General features: G+C 40.4%; 1 protein-coding gene across 6 annotated transcripts in view; it reads right to left on the reverse strand.

The window, feature by feature from the left end:
- Positions 1-27,002, reverse strand: part of zgc:110366 (uncharacterized protein LOC550476 homolog) — a 113,948-nt gene that overhangs the window by 11,680 nt on the left and 75,266 nt on the right. For 3 of the 6 annotated variants that reach the window (XM_043699667.1, XM_043699666.1, XM_043699665.1), the window contains exons 5-7: positions 12,480-12,662; positions 8,621-8,680; positions 6,665-6,761 (exon numbers count right to left, since the gene is read on the reverse strand). In XM_043699667.1, coding sequence (XP_043555602.1) covers positions 6,666-6,761; positions 8,621-8,680; positions 12,480-12,662 — 339 coding nt within the window. In that variant the 3' untranslated portion in view covers position 6,665. The remainder of the gene's footprint in view (positions 1-6,664; positions 6,762-8,620; positions 8,681-12,479; positions 12,663-27,002) is intronic. The other 3 variants (XM_043699664.1, XM_043699669.1, XM_043699668.1) reach the window with 1 other exon arrangement.

Genomic DNA, 27,002 nt, shown 5'->3' on the forward strand with positions numbered 1-27,002 from the left:
CAATTCCCGCCTCAGGCGACTGACTGTGTGGAGTTTGCACGTTCTCCCAGTGTCTGCGTGGGTTTCCTCCGGGTGCTCCGGTTTCCTCCCACAGTCCAAAGATGTGCAGGGTCAGGTGAATTGGCCATACTAAATTGCCCGTAGTGTTAGGTAAGGGGTAAATGTAGGGGTATGGGTGGGTTTCGCTTCGGCGGGTCGGTGTGGACTTGTTGGGCCGAAGGGCCTGTTTCCACACTGTAATCTAATCTAATCTAAAACCTTGGTCCACACCTCTATCACTCCCAACACCCACCACAGCCTTGCGGCACCTTCCCCTGCAAACACAGAGGGTATAACACCTGTCCACTTACTTCCTCCCTTCTCAGTACCCAAGGGCCCAAACACACTTTCCAGGTGAAATAGCACTCCACCTGCACTTCCAGTAGCAAGTGACAATTTAGTCTACTTACTTGTTGCTCACAATGTGGTCTCCTCTGCATTGGGGAGGCGAACTGCAGACTGGGTGACTGCTTTACAGAATACCTATGTTCTATCGACAAAATAGACCTTGAGCTTCCAGTTGCCTGCTACTTCAACACGTCACCGTGTTCCCTGGACAACGTCTTTGTCTCAGGCTTGCTACAGTGCTCCAGCAAAGCTCAGCATAAGCTGGAAGAAAAACATTTCATTTTCCAATTGGGAACTCCACAGCCTTTTGGATTCAATATGAGTTCAACAGTTTTAGGCATGAGGCACCTTCTCCCATGTCCTTACCCCAATCCCCACACACCAGGCCCTGTCATCATATGGGCTACTTCCAAACACAACCAATTGTGAGCCACATCGTAGTCCTTTTTAGCAGCTATTCATTCTGCCAGGCTGACCTTTATTCACTCCTTTGTACTAAGGTTTTTTTTCTCTCTCTTTGGACTCTATCTCCACTTATCATTTACTCCTCCCCCTCTCCCTATCTCTTGCATAAATACCATCAGTTCTGAAGAAGGGTCACTGAACCTGAAACATTAACTCTGATTTCTCTCTCCAGATACTGCTGTGTTTTTCCAGAAATTTCTGCTTTCTGGAATAAGAGAGCTGCCCTGTGAGGAGAAGTTAAGTGTACTAGACTTATATTCTTTTGGGTGTAAAAGAATGAGGTGATCTTATTGAAGTTTACAGCAGAATTAACAGGAAAGATGCTGAGGGATTGAACGCCACCCACCAACACCACCTCTGTCACTTAGAGATACGAGAAGTAGGAGTATTAGTCTGAAGCTGGCCATTTAGCAATGAGACCAGGGGAAATCCTTCATTTAGGGGTTTGTAAGCCTTTGGAATTCTCCATCCATGATGGATGAGGATGCTCTATTGATGGATTCGTTCATGACAGAGACTGGTATGTTTTTGTTAATGTTGATCAAGGGATATAGGTGTAAGACGAGTTGGTGAAAAACATTCAGCCCTGATTTTACTCAATGGAAGGGCATCCTTGAAGGGCCCTATGGTCTAATCTTATTTCTTATGTTCATATGAAACATGCAATGGTCTACTCTCTAAATGATTAATTTATTGTTAGACAAATGTTAGGAATTATGAAATATGTCACAGGGTTAACAACCACAAACACAGAAGGCATAATGATGCTCACATGAAGAGACATCAAATGGTAGCAAACAATGTTTTGCATAATGACAAGGATCGATATGAAGAGATAAATGAACAACTCACAAAAATAAATGGTATAATGAGGGGCAAAAAGTATCAGCACAGAGACACAGGAATGACAGAGAAATCAAACCAACACAGCGACACAAAGTGGGCGAACCTTTATACAGCACAACCTTCATCAAACTATTTAAAGATACAGTTGCAGGGAGCAGCAGCTGTGTGGTTCAATGATATATTATCAATTTTCAAGACACAACATTACCATAGTAACAGACTGCTTCAGACTTAAACTCTGATTCCACCCTGAAACTCCGTCTGTGGATCTGATGCAAATAGAATGTGCTATTTCCTTGTAACATACCTTGATTAAAAACATACAAATTTAAACCTAAGGGTCCTTAAGTCTTATGATTCACTGTTATTTACTTTGCAGCCAACGTGAAAATAATCCCTATACTCGGAATTACACCTTTTTTCAAAGCAAGTTGCTATCACTTCCTTAAAAAATTTTAAAATGCTGTTCCTTTCCACACTTTTTTCTCCCTCAATAACATAAACCATCACAAGCAAAAAGGCAGTGACATAATCTGGTTTCAGGCTATCACTGCAGCTGGTCTGAATCTGTCTATGGGTGCTGTGGAACTCCGTGGGATCTTGATGTGAAATTAGGCCCAGTTTATGGACACATCTTCTGGGAGGGTTTAGCTGAAGAGACCAAACATTCACTTAATGCATAATGGATTTACACCCTAAAGCTTTAATATACAGCAATGAGCAATGGTACTGGCAATGCATTGCTATAACCATGAATCTTCTCTTTTGCCCTGCACTAATGGAAGCCATGACACTGGAAGCAATATATTTTCTTCTCCTTGCTTTATGGTAGTTCTAAATTCTGGGCAGGAAGTTGTCTCAATTGTTTTGACGAGACTTGTAGGTGTGTGAACTTTAAATTTGCCTTTGTTAAACTCTGGGTGTGGCATCTTTCACTGTTATCTTCGTCATGATGCAGGATATCAGTTGAGATCTGAGTAATTGCACATTTTGTACTGCATGATAGAATAAAGAATGAATTGAGACAAGACACTATTGAAAGTCAGTTAAATCTTTAGGCGTGTGGTTTATAGGCATATTGCTTCATTGTTATTCTAACAAAATGTATATTAAACAGCATAATATGCTAGCTTCAGTTTGCATAGAATTGCGAAGTTATTAAACACAGATCATTAAGTAAGGAAGTATCCTTTAAAGATGCATGAATAAGACATATAATTTACATGAAAACAGCAGTAGTTTAAAAGTGAAGTTCACCTTTGTAGAAAAGTTCACTTAAAAAGGTGCAGAGGAGCTATTCATCTTTATTTTCTTCGTCAATATTCAAAAGTAGAAAAAAAAGTTATAGAAAAGCTGTAGTATCCTCAGAGATTTCAGGGTGTTTCTAGTGTAGATCATTGACAGTTTGAAAGATATTACTGTGCTTTCAGTCTCACTCAGCTGCAATCTTTTTCTACCACCTGCTATTCGGTTAAATGATTAATCACAGAAGCAAATTAATTTTTTAAAGATTAGAGGGAAACTGAAGAAAAATAATAAGGACTGATAGGAATGAATTTGTAAATTACACATTAGATATTTAAGAAGTTTCAGGAAGTCAGAAAAGAACAACAATTATTCTGAGAAATAAGGCATATGTGAAAAACCCTAGTTACGCTGATTTCTCCTGCATAGTTCTCACTGGAGTAAACACTTCTTGCTGCTATAAAGGCAAAAGAGGGACTTGCCCAGGGCAATACTGAACTTCAACTGGCTACTTAAAATATTGCATTAGTCCATCAATAAGCTTCTTTTTTACATTCTTACTCTCCCTATGGGAAGGTGCCTTGAGTAAAATCAGTATCTGCACAGCAGCAAATATGAGCTCAAAAAATTGAACTTGTATATTGCAATACTCAACATTGTTAATACTTCAATATGTTATATCATTCCCCTGAATTTTACTGTGGCTGTGTACTATCAACTAAATGTAGGCCTGTATTTCCACAGTTGTGGAGATTCCAACATTAACCAGGTTGATGTTTGGACCCTAGCTCCTAACTCTGACAGATCTTGTTTCTATGAGATGGGTCACAGGGTGTGATTCATGCAGGGATTTCAAACTTTCTGCTGAGTTCAAACAGACCCCATTTTGTCTGAAGCAAAGTACGTTTGCATGAGTGTACAACTTAGGATTTTAAGAATTGATATGAATATGCATAAATTGGATGAGTATGGAACTGTCAAAACTATCAAGTTATTTAAATTCTATGCTCTTCTAATTTTGAAGGATAAACAGCCTGTTGTACCTCTGATTAGGGAGAAGAATTGATGCTTGCAATTTCAATGGCTGTTTGCTGACATAACCCTCAATGTCGTAGGGTTACTGCTTGTCAGCTTCCACAACCTGTCATTACCACTGTGAAAGGCCTTTTGGCTCACAGTTTGATTGACAGCTCTAAGACAGTTTAAAGGGGTTAGCTGTCTTTGATGTCATGCCAAGAATAAAATGTTTCTGTTTAGGATTAAGAAATTGAGGGGAATTAGTTGTATTGTACGAGCTTTTATCAGTAAGGATATGCTTTTTTAAAATGATGAGTTCTGTATTTTATTTTATCTAGCATTGGTCCTGAACTCTACCATTGAAGAATACTGGATGAGTTATCATGCAGGGTATAAAGACAAAATGCAGAGTGTGCAGAAAATGGGTTGGCAGAAGTTGGTATGGGACTATATAAGGAGTTGGCATGTGGGCTTGCCTTGCTCTCCTCTCCCATAACTTGCACTGACAATTGGCTCAGTCATATAACCAAGCACAGAGGTGGCTGTGCTATACAACAGGCCTCAGTCAAAGGTGCATGCATCTCGCTGTATGTCAGGTGGCATGTTACTTTAATGTCTGTACTATGCAGTCTCAAGATTTGTGCCAAACACAGAGCATTTGCAGCAAGGAGTGCGAAATATCCCCAGAGGCCCGTAACCCGAATGAATGAACAAACATCACTTTCCTCACTGATTCCAACAATAAACAAAACAATGTATCTGCAAACATTTTTAGTCAGAAGTTCCAAATAGATCACCCATCTCAGTTCTTCCTGAAGTCCTCGGATGGTGAAGGCTAACACAAGGGGACATAGCTTTAAATTGAGGAGTGATAGATTTAGGGGTAGTTTCTTCACTTACAGAGTAGCAGGAGTGTGGAATGGCCTGCCTGCAGCAGTAGTAGATTTTAAGGGCATTTAAATGGGCGTTGGACCTACAAATGGATAATAATGGAACGGTGTAGGTTACATGGACATCATATTAATTTCACAGGTTGGCGCACCATCAAGGGCTGAAGAGCCTGTACTGCACTGTAACGTTCAATGTTCTATGTTCCCCAGTTTTACAGATGTTAGTCTTGACTCAATTTGATTCACTCCATGTTATATCAAGAAATGGCTGAAGACACTGGATTTTGCAAAGATTGTGGGCCTCTATCTCATTCTGGTCTTAGTAATGAAGACTTGTACTCTGGAACTAAGCATGACCCTAGCTAAGCTGTTTCAGTACAGTCACAGCACTGACATCTCCTTGATTTTGTGGAAGATTTCCCAGATATTTCCTATCCACAAAGAGCAGGACAAATCTAATATGGCGAATAACCAGCCCATCAGTCATCAATCATCAGTGAAGTGAAGTATTGTTGATAGTGTTATTAAGCAGTGTTTCTTTAATAATCCATTCAGTAATATTCATTTTGGGTTGCACATGGCCCATTCATCTCCTGACCTCATTACAGCCTTGGTCCAAACAAAGAAGAGCTGAATTCTAGAGGTCAAGTGAGAGTGATTAGTGAGTGAAGAGTGCAGCATCAAGGACCCCTACCAAACTTGAAGTCAAAAAGAACCTCCATTAGGTGGCGTTACAGTTAATATGAAGGATGATAGTTGTGGTTGTTGTTCGTACCATGGCCGCTGCAGGTGTTCCTCAGAATGATGTTCTACACTCAACCATCTTCAGTGACTTCATGAAACCTTGAAATAGATATATTTCTGATGAAAAGCAGGATAAAGGGCTGTGGGGAGCAGGCAGGAAAGCGGACTTGTGACCAGGATAGGATCCACCATGATCATGTTGAATGGTGAAGTGGGCTGAAGGGTTGAATTGTCTACTTCCATGCCTAATTCCTATGTTCGAATGAATGACACTCCTTCCAATATAAGATCAGAAATGGGAATGTTCTCTGATGATTGTACAGTATTCATTCGTACCCTTTGTAATTTGTGAGATACTGAAAAAGTGTAGCAGGGCCTGGGTGACATTCAGGTTTGAACTGATGTGGTGAAGTAACATTTGTGCCACAAAAATACTAGGTGATGATCATCTCCTAGAAGAGAGAATCTCACAAGTGCCTCTTGACATTCAGTGGCATTACAATATCTGACTCCCCTATTATCAACATTCTCAAGGTTACCATTGACTAGAAACTGAACTAGACCTGCTATATTAATATTGTGGCTGCAAGAATTGATCAACGCATCAAAGTTCACCTGATTCTCCAAAACTATAAACACAAAGAACCTACAAAATACATATTGAAGAGAATAATGGAATATACCACATTTGTTTTGGGCAAGTATTGCTCCAATAATACTCAAGAAGTTTGCCACCATGCACATCACAGCAGCTCTCTTGACTGACACACTATTCACCAGCTTAAACATTTACTCTCTCCAAACTGCCTTAGACCCACTTAAGTATGTCACTATAACACAATGAGTCAGAAGTCCTCATTTGCAATGACTCAATTTGTTATGTTCCCAATATTTGCATTGAAGTTTCTGTCGTGTTAGTTTCTGATGTGGTAGTTGTAGAAAGTTACTCAATGCATTTTCACAAGATCAACAACCTTTGGAAACAAACTAATGCATATCTCAAGAATGAGTATACCTCGCACATTCAGTTTGTTTATCAATTAGTATATGTAAGTAAAATTTTGACATACATCATTTGATATTTGAAGGATCCCAGGAAACATGCAGGCCCTCATGCATTCCATTTAGAACAGCAAAATCATCCTCCGTAAGAGAAAACTGGAATACCTATGAGGTAGTGAAGTTAATAGACTTTCAGTATTCCTTAAAATTAGTAAGTAAATAGGAAACCAATGTGCAACAATAGCTTTTTTCTTATCATAGCATTATTCTTTAGTTAATTTTAACAATTGTAAGATAAGATCATTAGTGAATGTACTGAGGTGGTTTAGAAAAAACACTGCTTCAGAATTGTTTTGTTGCCATCAATTGATAAACTTTAATACAATTTAGAAATGCGTTCTGTTGGAACTCTTGGGAGCAGCATGTGGATTTATGTTTACCATTCCTAACACAAGCTCTTGATCTCATGAGCCAGCTATCAGATGAGGGAGATTCTAACATCAATTCCTCACAGAGAATTGCTGGCTCATGCTAGCCAGCTCCCCCATGCCTATGAGTGACTGACTGAAGAACGGATGCTAGTAGCATGTCATGTGCTTCCTTGAAATGAGGAACTAGGCCTTGATTGGTGACACATAAATAGACAAACAGAAAATCATCCTTTGGCTGTGCAGTGACATAGCTTTTATGATACCTGAATCTTGATGTCTTTGGTACTAACACCTTGTCTAGGATTCTGATTTACTGTTGTGAATACTTTGAAGCTGAAATCCTGTTGCTAAATTACACTAATATTCTATGACAACTATTCAATTGTTCAACACGTTAAAACTCTTCGACAGGGAGTCTGTTATTTGTTGGTATGAATACTTTGTGCCAGTAATTCGATAGATACAGGAAGAAGATACTCAGTGCAAATCTGTTCTACCCTTCAATTAATATATTTGAAATTCTACTTATCCCTTGTTACCTTTACCTGATAAAGTGTATGCCTTTGTAGTCATAACAATTTCAATCCAACCAACAGCCACAGTCTTCTGCAGCAGTGAGTTCCAAATGTTCTCTACCATTTATACGGAACATATGCCTCCTGATTTCAGTCCTGAATGGCCTAACACTAATTGGTCTGGACTTCCACCACAATAGAAAGTAACGTTGTTTTATCTACCCAATGATCTTGTTAACATTTGAACTGAATCCATTTAGGCACTGAACATCCTAAATGAATCTGAACTGTAGCCCATCAAGAGCAATGTTTCCTTCCAGTAGTCTGATGCCTTAAACTGAACTCAGTAATCCAGCTGGGGGCTAATCAAGCTGTTAAGCAACTGAAGCGTAATTTACTCAAATTTCAATTCAACAGGATAAAAGCCAACATTTCATTTGTATTACCAACTTTTCTTTGTATCTGTGCACGAGTATGTAGTGATTTGTGCACCTGAACATTGAAATCCATTGCTCCTTCACGGGTCCCAGTGCATATCTCCATGAAGAAAATTCAATTGCTCACTAAGCACTAATACACATGGCCAACATGTTAGTGAATAATGTGCATTAATAATAATGATTCACATTTGTTGTTGTTGTAACTTGTGGCTGTAATTCTCAGGCTTTTTGACTGACTGAAACTCTGTGTCGTTGCTTTTCTGAACAGTTCTAAAGCTTTCTGCCAATAATTCTGTCACTCGCCGTCATGAACCTTCTGTTTGTCATTGCTAATCATTGAAGCCAAGGCTTTTTTTCCAGTGATTATATAACTTGTTGCTGTAAAGATACTCTATCAGTAATTCTATGAATTGCTAGTATTGCTAAGTCACTGAGTATTAATTCCAAAAAATGACAGTCTTTTCTTTCATAGCAAGAACTATCAGTACAAAAACATTATTGCTTATAATAAACCTTTCGACCAGACTGCAGGGATGTTAGACGTTAATGTGGGAGCGGTGCAGAACTATTTATAAAAGACAATGTCATAAAGTGAGAATATTTTAAAAATGCAATTTTTTTCAGAAAAAAAAACTTACCTGACAGTTTTCCCAAATCCTCTCTTTCTTGGTAGACTTCGGAATGGTGACAACTCCATTCTTGGTTTTGAGATAAAGAAATTAATCACAAGTTGAATGATCAATTCATCCTGAGTTAATACAAATCATTTTGTGTCTCTGTCTCTACTTTTCTATTATTTAAACATCAGTCCTTTCTTCAGATAGTGAAAAGGAAATGGCTCACTTAGAGTGTATACTAATAAACCTTCCACATTAATAGCCATTCTTTTTGAGAGGTTATTAAAACAAAACAAATTCTCAAAATTTTGTGGAAGAGCAAAGATGTAGGATCTTTTCCCATAACATTCCCATGGTTAATACACTGCATACATACAGCACATCACATAGTGTTTACATACATCAGGATTAGGATATTATTAACAGTGATTGTGTATAATTGGGTTATTACATTATAAACTTTAGTTACATGTATAGTAGTTGTGTATAGCACGGTTAGTATATTATATAAAGTGGATATGGGCCAGGTGCTGGCAGGTGGGACTAGATTGGGTTGGGATATCTGGTTGACATGGACAAGTTGGACCAAAGGGTCTGTTTCCATGCTGTACATCTCTATGACTCTAATGGTGACCATGAAACTATCATGGCCTGTCATAAAACACTATCTGATTCACTCATCCATTTACAGCAGGAAATCTGTCATCTTTAAATGTTAGTTTGAGACCTACAACAATGTGGTTGACTTTTAAATGGCCTTGAAAATGATCTAACATGCCACTCAACTCAGGGGCAATTAGGGATCGGCATAAATACTAGGCTTATCAGCAATGCCCATATCCTGTGAAGGAATTAAAAAAGCAGAGTTAGTATGTTACTTACATGGGTTGCTACAGAGGATTACATAGAGCAGAGTTTATTATATATTAAATATAGAGGATCTTATCATTACATACTTTAATTACATACAGCAGAATTGGTACACTATGCATTAGTTACATGTAGCGTGTTCAGTACAATATACAAGTCAATTACATATAGCAAAGTTGTAAAGAGCGTGTTTTGTTTTTCTAAATTGTGGGTTGAAATGAGAAAGAACTGTTTTAAAACTAGTGTTTTAAAGGAATCTACATGATTTGAAAAACAAGTAACCTGAAGCTTATGGCAAACATTGTGTAAACATCGGTTTGAACAAGTAGTTATTGAAGTGGTTGCAGATGAATTGGAGCTGAGGGGTGGTGTGCAATGATGAAGTTGGGTGACTACAAGAGGTTTGTTGATCTGTGGACTATTGACCAGTTATTGAAGATAAAAGGCTTTTGCTTGCCAAGAACTGTGTGAATGATTCTCAGGGAATTGAACTGAAATCAAACTGAATGTTTGATTTTTCTCCTATACCTAAACACAGATACCTCTGAGAAAATCCCAAGTTCCTGTAGAATATGTGTGCCAAATATTTAGAAACTTCTCAACACCATAAACATTTCATTTCATGTATGTTTACAGTCACTTAACAGAATAATAGGGTCTTGCAATAAGCAATATTTGAATGCCTGCTCCATTACTACAGAATATCAGAACACACGAGACTGTGTCACTCATTATTAATAAACAATTACAAATTCAAAGGATAAACAGCACAAGGAATACTTATTATCATTGCTCTGTATTATTAAAGAACTGCACATTACTGGGAAGTGGAAACTAGTAGACATTCGAATAGACAATCAAATATTTTCTGATTAGTTGTGGAAATTTCATTGCAGAGTTATGGTTGATTTTTAAAAAAATTCCATTCTTATACTCATCATTGTGACTGATATTAGTGCTGTGGAGTCGAAGGTACTGAAATGGAAACTCCTAGAGTTAGTCAGTCTATCTCAAATACAGCACAGTTAAGTCCAGTTAAAATCTGATTAACCTGCGCCAATTGCAAAATAGCATTCTCTATTACTGTATACAAATGTGAGATTCACTATTTGAATGCCAGTTTTTCCTCAATGGGTTTGCTAATTTATGGACATATTTAAGTCTTTTGTTTTCACTCACCAAAAACTGGGGTGAATCAGCCTACAATAATCTCCAGTTGGGTTGTTGAAACCAGCATACATTAGACTAACATCCCATCTAAATTTGAATCCAAGTACTACAATGAAAATGTAACCCTGCTAAATGTCAGAGCTCCTCAAATCTGGCATTTTGAGCTTACCCAATTTAAATTCCTCCACCATTTGCAGCTGTGCCTTCAGCTCTGGAATTCTCTCCTAAAACATCTTCCCCTCTTTTTATTCCTTTAAGAGACTTGTCATTAGCTACTACTTCAATTAATCTTTTGGTCATCTGTCCTAATATATCCTTAATACTTTGTTACCTCGAATGCATTTCTGCCTGGGCTTACATATTCTACTCACATTATAACTGTTAGAAGCAGTTCAGAAAAGTTAGACTTGGTTCATTCCTGGGATGAAGGGCATATTTATGAAGAAGGGGTTTTTGGACTAATAACCCTAGGAGCTTAGAAGAATGAGAAGTGATATTATTGAAACATGTAAGATCCTGAGCAGATTTCATAGTGTGGATGCCAAGAGTTTATACTTTTGTGGAGGAGACTAGAACTAGGGAACAATTTAAAAATAAGAAGTCTTCCTGTTAAAATGGAGATAAGATTTTTTTTTTCTCTCAGAGCACCATTAGTGTATGCAGTTCTATTCCCCAAAAGACAGTGGAGGTTGGGTCTTTGAATTTATTCATAGCTGACTTAGATATATCTTTGAAAGATAAGGTGATGGGTCCAGACAGGAAAGTGGAGTTCAGACTACAAGATCAGCTACGATCTTATTGAATGGTGGGTAGGCTGAAAGGGCTGAATAACTTACCTGTGCTCCTAGATTCTATGTTCCTTCAGAAGTTATTGGTCATCTGTAGACATTTTTAAAAATTCATTTGCAGGGAATGTGGGCTTCATCGGCTTGGCCAGCATTTATTGGCCATTCCTAATTTCCCTTAGGTGGTGAGCTGCCCTCTGGAGCTGCTGCAGTCCATCTGATGAAGGCCACAGGGAGGGAACTCCAGGAATCTGACCCAGTGAAACTGAAGGAACACTGATGTCTTTCCAAATCAGGGCAGTGAATGGTGTTGAGATAATCTTGTAAATCTGCTCCTTTGAGATGAAAATGGTCCTGGATTCCAGCCCCACAAGCTCTAAGTTGGCTACTCAAGCATGCCTAAATTAAATCTCTCCACCACTGGGAGTGATGCCTTCAGCTGCATAGATCTTAGGTATTGGAATTCCCTCCCTAAACCTCTCAACCTCTCCTTCCAACTTCAAGATTTTTTAAAAAAATCTACATCTTTGATGAAGCTGTTAGTCTTTGGCCCTCATATTTTACATGGCTAATATAAGAAGTCCATTATAGTATTCCACTAAAGCAATTTGTTAAATTTTATTATATTAAAAGTACTATTGAAATGCAAGTTTCTACTGATGTAATCCATTGGACGATCCAGGGTCCATCTCAGTCTGTACACACTCTCCTAACCTGCAACATTTTAAATCTGAAAAGCATTCAGCTCATGTCTGTGCTATCAAGTCAGCTTTTGGAGTATTCAAAATTACTGACAGTGGATATTTCAAGCCTCACAGCAGCACCCAGTATTCTTTATATAATCACCTATTTTAGAAATATTCAAATTACTGTTAACATTTAATATAATTAGAACTTTTTGAAGGATTGTTTTTAGTATCACTAATGTTCTTTCATTCAAAACAACTAACGTGTTTTGGTTTGTGACTAAACTCCAGATACGGTTTTATCATCTGAGAAAAAGTCAACCAATTAGAAATTACGGCAATGTACATCGGAGAAAAGATTTGACTTACTTGTATGCTCCAACGGATACAGATTTGAGAGGGTGAGCAGTTATATTTCTCTGACATTTTGATGATGTCAGGATGTGACAAGGCCTGTCCTTTAGCTAGTGGGCAGTACCCTTCAAAGACTATTCCATGGCTTCTACAGTAGTCCACTAGTTCTTGTGGCCTTTGGAAAGGATGATATTCAGCCTGTGTAACATACAACAGTTGTACAGCATGTACAGTAAATCACAATACACAATCACATAGCCAGAGCACAGATCTACAAGTTAACCCATTAACTTTTGCAGAATATTGTACTAAATTCAAATTCTTCTCCTAGATATACAATCTCCAATTTTTATACAGTGCAATTCAAGTGACCTCAAACTCCAGTACAATGTTGATCTTTTAAAATTTGTTTATACAGTATTTCATTATTTTGGTTAGTTTCTTTATTTCACTTCCATTAGGTACCCCCTTGTCACATATTCTGGGGGTAAATTTGAAGTGGACAGCCAAATGGTCAATCTTTCTATCCTGGAATAATTTTCCTACAGTTGGCTGATGGGACATATTTAAGTGTGGACATGGACATCTCCTATTCTGTCCATGCAGAAGAGCTTTATTATGATCAGCTGAGGTGAGTAACTTTCAGTACAAAACATCATCAGCCTAAAACTGAATGTAACATCACATTCATGAGGGATCCTGCTCAGCTACTGTGTTACATTTTGCTGTGTTGTGATTGTGATTAAAATAGTTAAAGTATCAACCAAAAATGTCACAGTGTTACAATCTTCAGCAATCCAATATTTGTCTAAATGTACAAAGTGGTTCTCTTGTAGCCACAGTTAAAGCATGTAATCCCTCATTTTTCTGTGTTGCCCTTTAGGTTGTTTCACTGACTCTATCCCTTTTGTGACTTCTTTACTCCTGCCTTCATTTAATATTGCTGTTCTCTTATCTATTTTCATCCTGACACTTTTTTTTCATTCATTTTACCAGGCATTCTGTGGAGGGAGCTGCTGATTTTCCAAGACAGGCACAAGGATTACATAGGCCTGGATCTTCTGAGCAGCTGCAGTAATTGTCAGATTGCCACTGAGCTCTTGAATTCCCCTGACTTACACTGCAATTCCTTTCTACTAAGGACCTTTGAGACTGCTTTCACAGAAATAAGCAGCAGAACATCCCCCAGGGAATTCAATCAGAGGTGAGTAGCTCAGGGAAGACAGGATATATCCTGTCTATACACCACTTGTGATGAAATAGGTGCAGACGTAGACCCTTCAGCCCTTGATTTAAAAAATTCAATTTAATGGATGGCTGATTGAACGAGGTGGGTGAGATGGATAGATTGTGTGGTTGGACAGGGGAGCAGGATGAGTGGATAGTCAGATCAGTGAGGAAATTGAGTTTAGTCAAGTGTCATTGGGTGGCTGGAGGGTGTTCTTCAGTTAGGGATAGTAATCAAGTTGGGGTGTTGATCAAGAAGACCTGCGATTAATAAACTACTTCATCTCGCAAATTCCATCCTTGTCCCACACTCACCGTAAACAGAGGAACCTCGATTATCCGAACGAGATGTGCGGGCACTATTTCGTTCAGATAATTGATTATTCGATTAATTGATTTCCTCGGGGGCTCAGAATTTTCTGTGAAGTCTGCTCCCCGTTCAGGAGATGAAGCAGCAGCACACTGCGCGCGAGCCCTGACCCCCTGCCCACCCCCAAACCCGTCAGCCTCCGACGCTCCAGGGAAAACAGCACCAGCCTATTTAGCCTCACCCTATAGCTCAATCCTCCAACCCTAGCAACATCCTTGTAAATCTTTCCTGAACCCTTTAAGTGCCACTTCTCAGCATTGGACCCATCCGGTCCAAATCCTGTTATAATCTGAGGTAACCCTCTTCGCTGTCCACTACACCTCCAATATTGGTGTCGTCTGCAAACTTATTAACTGTACCTCTTATGCTCACATCCAAATCGTTTATGTAAATGACAAAAAGTAGAGGGCCCAGCACCGATCATTGTGGCACTCCACTGGTCACAGGCCTCCAGACTGAAAAACAATCCTCCACCACCACCCAAACATCTTCTTCACATCCACTCTATCCAGGCTTCTCAGTATTCTGTAAGTTTCAATCAGATTCCTCCCTCTAACCTCCATCAAGTACAGACCCAGTGTCCTCAACCACTCCTTATACGACAAGCTCTTCATTCCCAGGATCATTCTAAAAAACCTCCACTGCAACCTGTCAACATCAGCATAACCTTCCTTAGAAACAGGACCCAAAACTGCTCACGATATTCCAAATCCTGTCTGACCAGAACCTTATACAGCCTCAGCACTATATTTCTGTGGTTGAATAATAACCCTTTTGAAATGAATGCTAACACTGCCTGTACCTCCACCTATCTATGTGTCATTTGTAAACTTAGCAATACTGCTCTCAGTTCCCGCATCCAGATCTTCAATGTGTAACATGAATAGGTGTGGTCTCAACAATGACCCCTGTGGAACTCTATTGGTCACCAACTGCCATCCTGAAAAAGAATCCTTTATCCCCACTCCTTGGCTTCTACCAGTCAATCAATCCTTTTTCCATATGAATACCTTGCGTAACACCATGGACACATCCTATTTAGCAGCCTCCTGTGCAGCACCTTGTTAAAAGCCTTCTAGAAATCTAAATGGATCACAACCACTGGCTTGCCTTTGTTTTACTTGTGCCTTATCTCCTCAAAGAAATCTAACAGATTTGTCAGGTATGACCTCCCTTTGATGAAGCTCTGCTGACTCAGCCCTATTTTATCATGCACTTTCATCCTTAATAATGGATTGTAAAATCATACCAACCATTGAGGTCAGGCTAACCGGCCTGTAGTTTCCTGTCTTCTGCCTTTCATCCTTCTTAAACAAGGGTGTTACATCAGCCATTTTTCAGTCCTGTGTGACTCTCCCTGACTCCAGTAATTCCTGAGAGACTACAACCAATGCCTCAACAGTCTCCTCATCTATCTCCTTCAGAACTCTGGGGTGTAGTCTGGATGATTTATCCACCTTCACACTTTCCAGCTTCCTCAGCACCTCTTTCATGATAGTCATTGCACTCATCTCTGTCCTCTGACTCTCTTGTAGATCTGGTATGCTGCTGGTGCCTTCCACTGTGAAAACTAATGCAAAGTACCTTTTCAGTTCTACTGCAATTTCTTTGTTTCCCATTATTACTTCCCTAGTCTCATTTTTCAGTAGTCCAATGTCCACTCTTGCTTCTCTATTTCAGATATCTAAAAAAATTCTTGAATGTTCTTTTATATTACTAGCTAGCTTACTGTCAGCTTTTTTAGGTATCGCATGCTTGTTTTAAAGGCTTCCCAGTCCTCTGGATTCCCATTAATTTGACCACATTGTATGCTTTTTCTTGTACTTTTATGCTGGCCCTGACTTCCCTTGTCAGCCTGGTTGCCTCTTCCTCACATTAGTGTGTTTCTTATTCCTTGTGATGAATTTCTCCTGAGCCTCCTGAGTTACCCCCAGAAACACCTGTCATTGCTGCTCCATTGTCTTCCCTGTTAAGCTCCCTTTCCAATTAACTCTGGCAAGCTCCTCTCTCATGCTTTTGTAGTTACCTTTACTCAATTGTAGTACCATTACATATAATTCCAGCTTCTTGTCTCAAACTGGAGGGTGATTTCTATCATGTTATGGTCACTGTCCCCCCGAGGGGTTCCTTCACTTTAAGCTCCCTTATCAAGTCTGCCCCATTATACATCACCAAACCCAGAACTCTGGTGCGCTATACTACAAGCTTCTCCAAAAAAACAAATCTTATAGACATTTGAATTCCTTGTCTTGAGATCTGCTACCAATCTGATTTTCCCAGTCCACATGCATATTGAAGTCCCCCATGGTTATTGTAATAGTGCCATTCTTACATGCCTTTTCTATCTCCTAATTTATTTTCTGTCCCACATCCTGGCTACCATGAGAAGGCCTGTACACACTCCCATCAGGATTTTTCTTTTATTGCCATTGGTGAGCAATTCCTGAAAGGCCTATATTAGCTTATCATAACATTCCCAACATTTCCCTGCCCACCTCCTCCGCTTCATTCCCAGGCAATGTGCTGGTGTGGAATACCTTTATCAATCTGCCAGTTTCAAAGCACATTTTAAATTCAGTGTATAACAGTAAAGTATCAAAACCTTGAACACACATAAAATGAAACCACTTCAATTATCATGTTATAAAGCATCTTTCAGGGGATTTTGAAACAAGAGCATTCCAAGTAACAACAAGCACGGTACAAAAAGAGGAATGTTGGTAAATGCTTTCACTTTATCTGCTGCAAGTAAAGCCAGGCTGAGTGAACGGTATGTCTTGTTTATGCAGCATTCATAGAATTACTTAAATGGAAGGAAACAATTACAAACCGTTATAATAGTGATTACTCATTTGGTTTCCTGTCCTCAAAATGGTACATTTTAAACAGTTTGTCATTGTGGTACATGCCTTAGTCAGACACAATACAGCTCTGATATTAAGGAGTTTAATGCATTTCTGACACTTGCTGCAGAAAATGTAACAATTTGCTTGCCACATCACAAGAGTGAGTTGCAAGGGAACTCTCCTATTCTCCATCTACAGAACAAATAATCTGGTCAACGTTCAGCTTCCACTTACTACAAATCAAGATCTTAAAGGCCAAGTGCAGACAAGAGATAAATAAAAAAAAAATGAGCGGAAGAATAATTACTAGCAGGAAAAGAGTTCACAAAGCAGACACATCCAGGACAGTAACTTTCCTACACAGTTATGACTGGGACTTAAATGTAATATCAGAAATGAAGCTTTGGGAATTGGAAAAATACACACTGTTCTCAGACATGGATTTCCTCTCTTCCCACCCTCACTGAATTCTCTTTCAAGCTACATCCTGCCAAGAAAGATGCAATGTGATGCATGTGCCATTGCGGCTATATGGAATAGGCTTTTAAACAAGTCTTTTTTTTTTCTGTAATTTTTAACAGATTTGTTCACCCTGACATAGGCTACTGCAGTGTACCTGGTGAGGCAGAAAGTGTGGTGATAGAAAAGCACAGCTGGTAAGGCAGCATCCGAGGAGCAGGAGAGTTGACATTTCAAGCCTAAGCTCTTCTTCAAGAATGTTGGTGGTGGTGGGGGGGGGAGCTAGGGGGCTAAGAGATAACTGGGAAGGGTGGGCTTGAGTGGAAGGTGGCTAGGAATGCGATAGATAAGTTTGGTGGGGCAGGAGCAGGCGGAGATGATGGGTCGACTGGGGCAGTCAGGTTCGTGAATTTTGGGTAAGAGGTAGGACTGGGTGGTGCAGGGTTTCCAGACTATGAGGTTGGAGGCTGTGGATGGGAGATCCTCCTGAGGTGATGAGGTTGTGCATGGCCTAAGAGATGATAGTTTGGTGATGGGAGGTGAGGTTGTAGTTGAGGGAGCAGTAGGAGGAGGTGTCCATGAGTTGGTGCCTGGTTTCAGCGGTGTACAGATCGGTGCACCAAACTACCACTACGTTTCCCCCTTGTCTGCTGGTTTGATGGTGAGGTTGGGATTGGAGCGGAGGGAGTGGAGGACTGTGCATTGCAAGCATGGGAGGTTGGAGTGGGTGAGAGGACTGAGCAAGTTGAGGCGGTTAATGTCATGGTGTCAGTTAGAGATGAAGTCAAGGGCGGGTAACAGAGCAGCATGGGGTGTCCAGGTGGATGGGGTATGTTGGAGGCAGGCAGAGGGGTACTCTGAGAGTGGGTGGGAGTCCTGATGGAAAAAGTAAGCACAGAAGCGGCAGAAGAGAAGTTCGATGTTGCAACACGTGTTGAATTTGTTGATTTGGGAGCATAGTGGGACGAAGGTGAGGCCTTTACTAAGGATTGATTGTTCATCCTCAGTGATGGAAAGGTCTGGGGGGATGGTAAAAACATGGTAGGTCTGGGGGCTCAGACCTGATGTAGAGCTGGAGTTGGGAGTGGAAGTGGAGACTGCCTCTGGAGTGGGTGTGGTCATGGTATTGTGGGTGACATCACCAAAGGAAGTGACACACACCGTGGGGGGTCGGGGGTGTCGGAAGTGGTGCATTCAAGTGGCATCCGCAGGGGTGGAAGTGATGTTCCGTGTGACACTCGTGATGTCTTCGGTGGCAGCTACGTGTTCATCAATGGTGTTGTGGTGAGTGACATCAGTGGGGGTGGCAGTGGCTGAGGCAGTGGCAACTATGGGGGCAGAATTGATGTGATGGGGAGTCAGCGGTGGTCTCGGCGGCAGCGGTTCTGGTGGCGATCGCGGCAGTGGTTGTCTTGGCGGCGATCACGGAGGCGGTGTAGTCGGCAGTGGCCTCACCATAAAACCAGTGAACAAGGGGGGGGCACAGTCATAGTTTGGTGCACTGACCTGTACACCAACTAAGGGACACCTCCTCCTACTGCCCCCTCGACTACGACCTCACCTCCCATCACCAAACTATCATCTCCCAGACCATCCACAACCTCATCACCTCAGGGGATCTCCCATCATCTCTGCCTGCTCCTGCCCCAATGAACGTACCTCTGCACAGCTTGACACTGTTCTTTCCCCTTAGTCAGGAATCTCGCCACATACATTCGGTACACCACCCTTGCTCACCACTTCTTTTGGTTCCCTGGCCCCGAACGCCTCAACTTCACAATGGACATCCAGTCCCTGTACACATTCTTCCACCATGATGAAAGCCTCCAAGCCCTCTGTTTCGTCCTCTCTTGCTGACCCAACCAGTACCCTTCTACCAACAAACTCATTCGATTGGCTGAACTGGTCCTCACCCTCAACAGTTTCTCCATTGAATCCTCCCACTTCTTTCAGATCAAAGGGGTAGCCATGGGCACCCACATGGGCCCCAACTATAGCTGCCTCTTTGTCAGATACATGGAACAGTCCATCTTCCATAGTTACACTGGTTCCATTCCCTGCTTTATCCTCCGCTACATTCATTGTATCAGCGCCACCTCGTGCTCTTGTGAGGAGATTGAACAGTTCGTCAACTTCACGGAAACCTTTCATCCTGACCTCAAGTTCACCTTGACCATCTCGGACACCTCCCTCCCCTTCCTGGACCTCTCCATTTTCATTTCCGCAACCAACTTAACCTGGACATCTACTTCAAACCACTGACTCCCACAGCTGCCTGGACTACACCTCCTCTCACCCCATCCTCCTGTAAAAAGCTATCCCTTACTCCCGATTCCTCTGCGTCCACCGCATTTGCTCCCAGGAGGATGAATTCCAATCCAGAACATCCCAGATGGCCTGCTACTTCAAGGACACCATTTTCCTCCCACATGGACAGCAATGTACTCCAGCGCATCTCCTCCACTTCTGACACCTCCGCACTTGGACCCCACAACTCCAACCGCAATAAGGATAGAACCTCCCTGGTCCTCACCTTCCAACCCACTAGTCTCCAGATAAAATGCATCATCTTCTGCCATTTTCTCCACCTAGAGTCAGACCCCACCATCAAAGATATATATTCCCTCCCCAGCATTCTGTAGAGATCATTTCCTCTGTGACTCCCTCGTTAGGTCCTCGCCAACCCACCCTCCAATCCTGGCATCTTCCCTTGCCACCGCAAGAGGTGTAAAACCTGCACCTATACTCCCCCCACATCTTCATCCAAGGTCCCAAATGATCCTTCCCCATGTGGCAGAGGTTTTTCTGCACATCCAAACACCTCATCTACTGTGTCCTTTGCTCTTGATGTGGTTTCCTCTACACTGGAGAGACAGGATGCCAACTTGTGGAATGTTTCAGAGAACATCTCCAGGAACACGTACTAAACACCCCCACTGTCCTGTGGCTGACCACTTCAACTCCCCCTCCCACTCCACCAAGTTCTGGGCCTCCTACACTGCCAAATGCTGGCCACCCAACGACTGGAGGAAGAAATCTCACCTTCCGCCTTGGGGCCCTCCAACCACATGGATTCAATGTCGATGTCACCAGTTTCCTCATCTTCTCTTACCCCCACCTTATCCCAGATCCAACCCTTCAAGACGTCACCACTCTCTGGAATTGTCCTACCGGACCATCTTCCTTCCGACCTATCCGCTCCACCCTCGGCTCCAACCTATCACCATCACCCCCAGCCTTCATCTACCAATCGCATTCCTAGCTACCTTACCCTCATCCCCGCCCCCTTCCCATTTATCTCTCAGCCCCCTTGGGCCATCCCCTCATTCCTGATGAAGAACTTAAGCTCGAAATGTTGACTTTCCTGCTTCTCAGAAGTTGCCTGAGCGGCTGTGCTTTTCCAGCACCACACTTTTTGACTCTGATCTCCAGCATCTGCTGTCCTCACTTTCTCCTACTTGGTGAGGCAGTCAGCTGATGCACTAGAAACCACCAATGAACAAATTCAACTCAAATTTTGAGTGGAAAGAAATGTAATGGCTTTGCCTGCAATTCAATGTAAGAATGGCTGTGGCAGAGGTTCAAAAGAAGACACACCAACCTCTGAAGCTTGCAAATGCTGTACTATCAAACTGGCCCTGATATGATGTAATATGGATATATCTAAAGAGAACAGTACTTGGGGAAAAATTTGGGGAAAAACTGATTTAGCTTGATTCTCCAGGAGTAGTCTGTGTAGTACTGCTCAAAATGGTGCTATGTAAATTAATTTCTCCCAGTTTTTTTTTGGTGGGATCTGGGTATTGTTGGCTGGGCATTTATTAACTTTTCCCAATTGTGTGGCAAAGGCAGTGGCCAGCTGTGTTCCTGAATCAATGCAGTCCTTGGGTTGCAGAGAAACCCATAATGTTGTAAGGAATGTAGTTCCACGATTTTGATCCTCAGACAATGAAGGAACAGCAAAATGGTTCCAGGTCAAGATGGTGTGTGACTTGGAGGAGAACTTGCAGATGCTCCTGTGCAGCTGCTGCTATTGCCCTTCCAGGTGATCGAGGTCACAGGTTTGGAATGTGCTGCCTAAGGAGTCTTGGTGAGTTACTGCGGTACATCTTATAGATGATATACACTGCTACACTCTATGTTGGTTGTGAAGCGAGCAAATGCTGAAACTTATCCTATTTTATCTGCACCAGGACTCAATAGCTATTGATGAGGCTAGTAAACACTCTGTCAGTCTCAAAACATGTTCTCTGCGTGCTTCAGTTGTATTCTAATCCTTTACGTATATGATTAAAGTGAAACCTTTTACAAGAAATACCTCAACAACAAATATTGCATAATTGAAATCTTTGAATATTTACTCCGTGTAAGCAGATAATATCTCCAGGTATCCTTTAGTCAGACGTCAGTTGTGATACACCCTTCCCTTTCCTTTTCCTCTCAGTTAACCACTAACTGGCACTTTGGTGCACGATCAAATGACCATTTCTGAGTTTAGCAAGCAATAAGAATTATAAGAAAGAAATGCCACCCCCACCCCAGCTTTTCTGAGCACTGTCAATCAACACCTATTTAGTAGCTTAATTATTTTATAAAATTTTTGTAAACTAGTTGATTATCTATGGTTTTGCACATAGGGAAAGAAAGTTTTGAATCCCAATGTCAGCATCATAAAAAACACTAGTTCTGAAGATAGTCATATTGGGCTCAAAGCATTAACCCTGTTTCTTCCCCCCAGAGATGCTGCTGAATTTCTAAGCACTTGCTGTTTTAATTTAAATTCAATGCAGATCGAGGTCATAAAATACTCTTGGACTAGGATACAATGATGAGATGCTTTCCCTAATTTAAAGTCACTCATTCTGTTTTTATTTTCATTTTACCATGTCGTATGTTTACAATATATAATGATCTTAGTTATGCGAATTAGGCTACAGTTATTTTTCTCTCCAGTTAACAATGACAACTCAACAATAACTTGCATTTACATTGTGCCATTAATACAGTCAAAACATCCACAATTATAGGGATATTGCTGCACAAAATGTGATGACAACTCTCATAAGAAAATATTAGGACAGACAACAAAAAAGTTGGTCAAAGAGATGGGTTCAATGCAGCATCTTAAAGCACAAGGAAGAGGCATTGAGGCAGAGGTTTATTATGAATGGACTTCAAGAATTTGTGTCATAGACAGCTAACGGCATATCATTCAATGGTGGAGTGATTAAGATCAAGGATTCACAAGGCTACGTGTTGATAGAGCACAGAGATGATGATGGGTTGAAAGGCTGGAGGATACTACAGGGAAGAAAACTTTAAAGTTGAGGTGTAGTCAGAATAGGAGTAGTGTTGGTCAGCCAGCATGCGGATGTTGCTGAATGGAATTTGATACAAGTTAGCATACAGCAACAGAGTAATCAGGTGTTAGGACCTTGCTTTAATACCTTGTAGTTAGATGGAGTAGAAATTAATTAGAGCATGCGCCATACTCGAAGTTTCAGTTATGTTCTCTGGCTTACCTGCCAGTCCTTAAAGTGCTTGCTTTATATTACTAAGTTTCAGTTTTTTATAAATGGAATTCTATATGGAACCGGTAGGAGCAAGTCAGTGGGGTTATGGAATCCATAGTAATACTGGATGCTGCTTCTGGTCTGAACTGAAACACAATACTAGTTTTGATTGCTTCTGTCCATCCAAAGATTTAAAAGGACTTGCTCAAAGTTCAATCTTCCTGAATTTGTGATTTTACAGAAATGAAGCGTAGGCGTGATTTGGAAGCAGCCTTGAGCTTCTGTGTTTAGGCATGTGTTTCAGAGTCACTGTTGATTTGTGTAGCTTCTGGCACAAAATCAAATTTCCTACTCTGTGCAGCTGTCAATTAAGATTAGTTTAATTAATAACAGGGTGTTTCTTTTATAATTAAACTCCTTTTTAAAAAATAAAATGAAGTGAAAAAGATCACATTGTGGTTTTCCCAGCCAGCTGGAAGTAAGTATGAAGAAGAGTATGGGAAGAGAAGTCACAAAAATTGATTTGGCAATCCTGTCATAATCCCCAGTGCAGCTTACGTTCCCAAAGGTGGGATTGAAGGAGAGCAGGAAACCCCCTTGAATTTAATGGTTAAGTATTAAAAATTGGTTCAAATTGTTAAGAAGGCAATTATTAGCTGTTAAATGACATAAAATCTAATTTTAATTATGCTCTTCGCAAAATAGTACAAAATGATTTTTTACATGGAAAAGTAGTAGGTCATGGAATGCTTGAGGAAAAACAGACACAATATGAATCATTATGAGGCTTCATAAGGGAGCTGAACAAGCATTTGGTTAAAAATGTTTTAAATGACTACGGGGAAAAAGGCAGGAAGTGGGGGTTAGAGGTTAGATATTTCAGACAGTATAATGTGTCAAATAATCTTCTGGAGTTCTATGAAATTCTATACTGTATAATATGTAGTAATAAGACAGAATGAACCAAATAAAAACAAAGCAGGGAATCAAAACATGACCTATCAGTGTATTGTCCCATGGACCTTTATTACCAATGGCCCTACCAAACTCAGTTAACCACCTGAGGAAAAGTTCAGTAAAAGTTCCCTGAGGCAGGGTGACCATTGAACTTCATCGGGTCCAGTGACCTTTCTGAAATAATTGTCCTTTTTAAAGGAATTTGGTTGAGTTGGGAATGAAAGATAGTCATTTCATGCCAAGTAAAAGTAAGAGTCTGATTCTTTGCAAATTACTCTGACCAACAATTCACCTCATAGACCTCCTTTTGACAAGTGGATCTTGTGGTCTGATGGATATTGGCCTACTTATGCACAAAGTAAATTTATATTGCATTGGATGATTTAACTCGCTAGTCAATGTAAAAGTGTTTTATCTGACTTACTGTAAGCTAAACCACTGGGGAGCCACTAGTGATATGAGGAATATTGATTTAAAGAAATTAATAATTGAGTGAATTTTAAGAGCAAAGTTCTATAAAAATTCATAAACAGTAATGTCTTTAAAACAACTGAAGTATGGTTGACACTTATCAGAAAAGTACAAGGTAGACAGTCTTTGAAATTAGTGTAGCAGATTTAATTCGTTTACAAACTTTTCACAATGTGCCTCCTCAGGTAAAATGGACTGTGACACTTCACTAACTACTAAAAGTTGGCATAATGACTATGTGAGATTTCATTTATTAACATGGTGTTTGGCTCAGAGGAACTGGCGAAAAATGTAAATCCTCAAAATTGGATACCCATGGATACTTGTTCCTTGGAAACTAGCCGCGAGTCTTTGATGTTTCTCAGGTCAAAACCATCTTGTGGGAGCCTCGAGGGTTACCTGATTTGACAATCAAGCTTCTCCAGCTTTGTCTTTGGCATCTAGGTTAACTATATTAAATAGACTTGCCAAATAACTTGATTGAGTCTTTCAATTAGATAATTGTGACCACCTGTCCTTGAAGTGATTTTTTAATGTACCAAGTAACAATTTGTACTGCTACAAAATAGATTTTAAAAATTTTCAGTAAGGAGATAGATTCTCTGTCAGCTTTCAGTAACCAAATTTAACATGACTAACCAGGCATCATAAATAATGAGGTAGTAAAACTATACTTCTTACTTGAAACTGCCTGAACTCCCTTTCCATCACAAGCCCATTCTATGTGACCCAATACAGCTTGGTGTGTTTCAGGCAGAATAAGATGGATAATTTCAGTAGAGAGATCTTTTGGGTGAATTTGACTGAATGGCACGAATTCTAAACATCACAGTTACCCCTACTGACACTGCATTCTCTTTCTAAAGGGTGATCTTTAGGGACTGCAAGATAATACTGTTATTTCTAGGAATTTGTAATTCTTCTAAATCCATAAGCAGGGAACAGATTGGTATGATAAGCATGTGTTTTTTCCCAGAAACAATAAAATTTGGTTTGCTTGAGGATCTGCAACCCAGTAGATTGAGGGTAAAAATATTTTGAGATTTATTTTAAAAGCATAAACGTAATGCAGCATGTTCATTATCAGTAGATTTCTGCTGTGGATCTTCATATAACTGAGCACAACCAAACCGCAGCTCTTAGAGCATGTGGAACAGGGATTTGGAATTACTTCTTTTTCTTTTACCATTAAGATGTTATAATGCAAAGCGCAATGAAGATTGATGTGAAAGTTGTCACAATGTTTAATGATTGGGAGCAAGCTCCTCCCAGTCATTAAAATGAATGCTGCTGTGCTTCAAGGAAGCTTCATGGTGTCTTTGTTGTATTTATTTTCTTTGTCCCGTTTGAGATCACTGGCCATTTAAAAGTTCAGTATGCAGAATCTAGCTTTTGCTGACTGGCAGAGATCTTTAAAAGTTCTTGTCAAAGTCTTACTGCCATAGTTTGTAGAAAGCTGAGCTAACATTGCCTGATCCAGTTTCAGATCTCCTCGTTAATGTTCGCCTTTTGAGCAAGGTGGCTTCCAAGGCATGGAAAATTATCACTATATTCCATCGTCTCCCCTTGAACATGTGGCAGCTGGAGTATTTAACTGACTAGATCTGGGTTGATATGAGAGTTTTGTTTTGGAAATATTCAAGGATAGGCCAAGTTTCTTGAGTGTAGAATTTAAAAGATAGAGGATGATTTGAAATTCAGCACAGAATGAACACTGACACAGCTGAATACTGCAGGTCATATATGTCTTCGGTCGTGTTTAGTTTGGCATGAAAATGACTCGGGTTAAAGTAGTTTTAATCAGATGATATTTAATATTCACACCAGTAGATAGTTCATCTTTGAGGTGAATAAATACTGTTAGGTAAACTGTAAATAATATGAGGGCAAGCAAATAGTCTTCCTTAACATCAGTCCAGATTTTGAAGGTGTCTCCCACTCAAAACAACTGTAGTCACATCGTCATGAACTAATTGCAGGATTGTGACGGATTTTCTTGGACATGCAGATTTCTGAAGAACAACCCACAGACCGTCCTGATTTACTGAGTCAATGCTTAGATCAGATAAATAACTACAATGGAGAGTTCCTGGTGTTGTTCTTGACATTGTTCTTGGAATTGCCTGTCAGCAAAGAGTATGTAATTGATTCATCTGAAAGGTCTAAAACCATACAATGACGCTGACAGGATTTCCTCAGCCACAGGAAGTAGGTGACCAGGAGAATGCACATCAGGATTTTCTCTGCTATGGACAATAGGGAAACATTTTGATAGTTTCTACAGGATAATTTATCTCCCTTCTTGAACTTAGTTATAACCGTTGCATTCATGAAATCAGTTTTTTTTCCCTCCCAAATATGCAGGATGAGAGCTTGCAGCGTTGATTTGAAGACCTCAGCTAGCATACCATTGGGCTGCAGGCTTTGTTAATTTTCATCCGCTTGATTGCTTGCTGCAGTTCTCCTATAGATGGTGGGCCATCCATGGATTGTTCTAGAGGATAGCCTGAGAGTATCAGCTAACACTGTGTATTCACAGTTGAAGAATTGTTGGAGAGCTCATTCCAGTACTGAAAGATGGCATAATCATCCTTAAGAAGAGAGACACCATCCTGTGGGCAAAAGGGTTTTGTTTATTTCACCCTGGTCTACACATCAACTCAGTAGCTCCAAGAAAGCTTTGCATGTTTTGGCA

This window comes from Chiloscyllium plagiosum, chromosome 11 (assembly GCF_004010195.1).
Source record: "Chiloscyllium plagiosum isolate BGI_BamShark_2017 chromosome 11, ASM401019v2, whole genome shotgun sequence".
Classification (NCBI taxonomy): Eukaryota; Metazoa; Chordata; class Chondrichthyes; order Orectolobiformes; family Hemiscylliidae; genus Chiloscyllium; species Chiloscyllium plagiosum.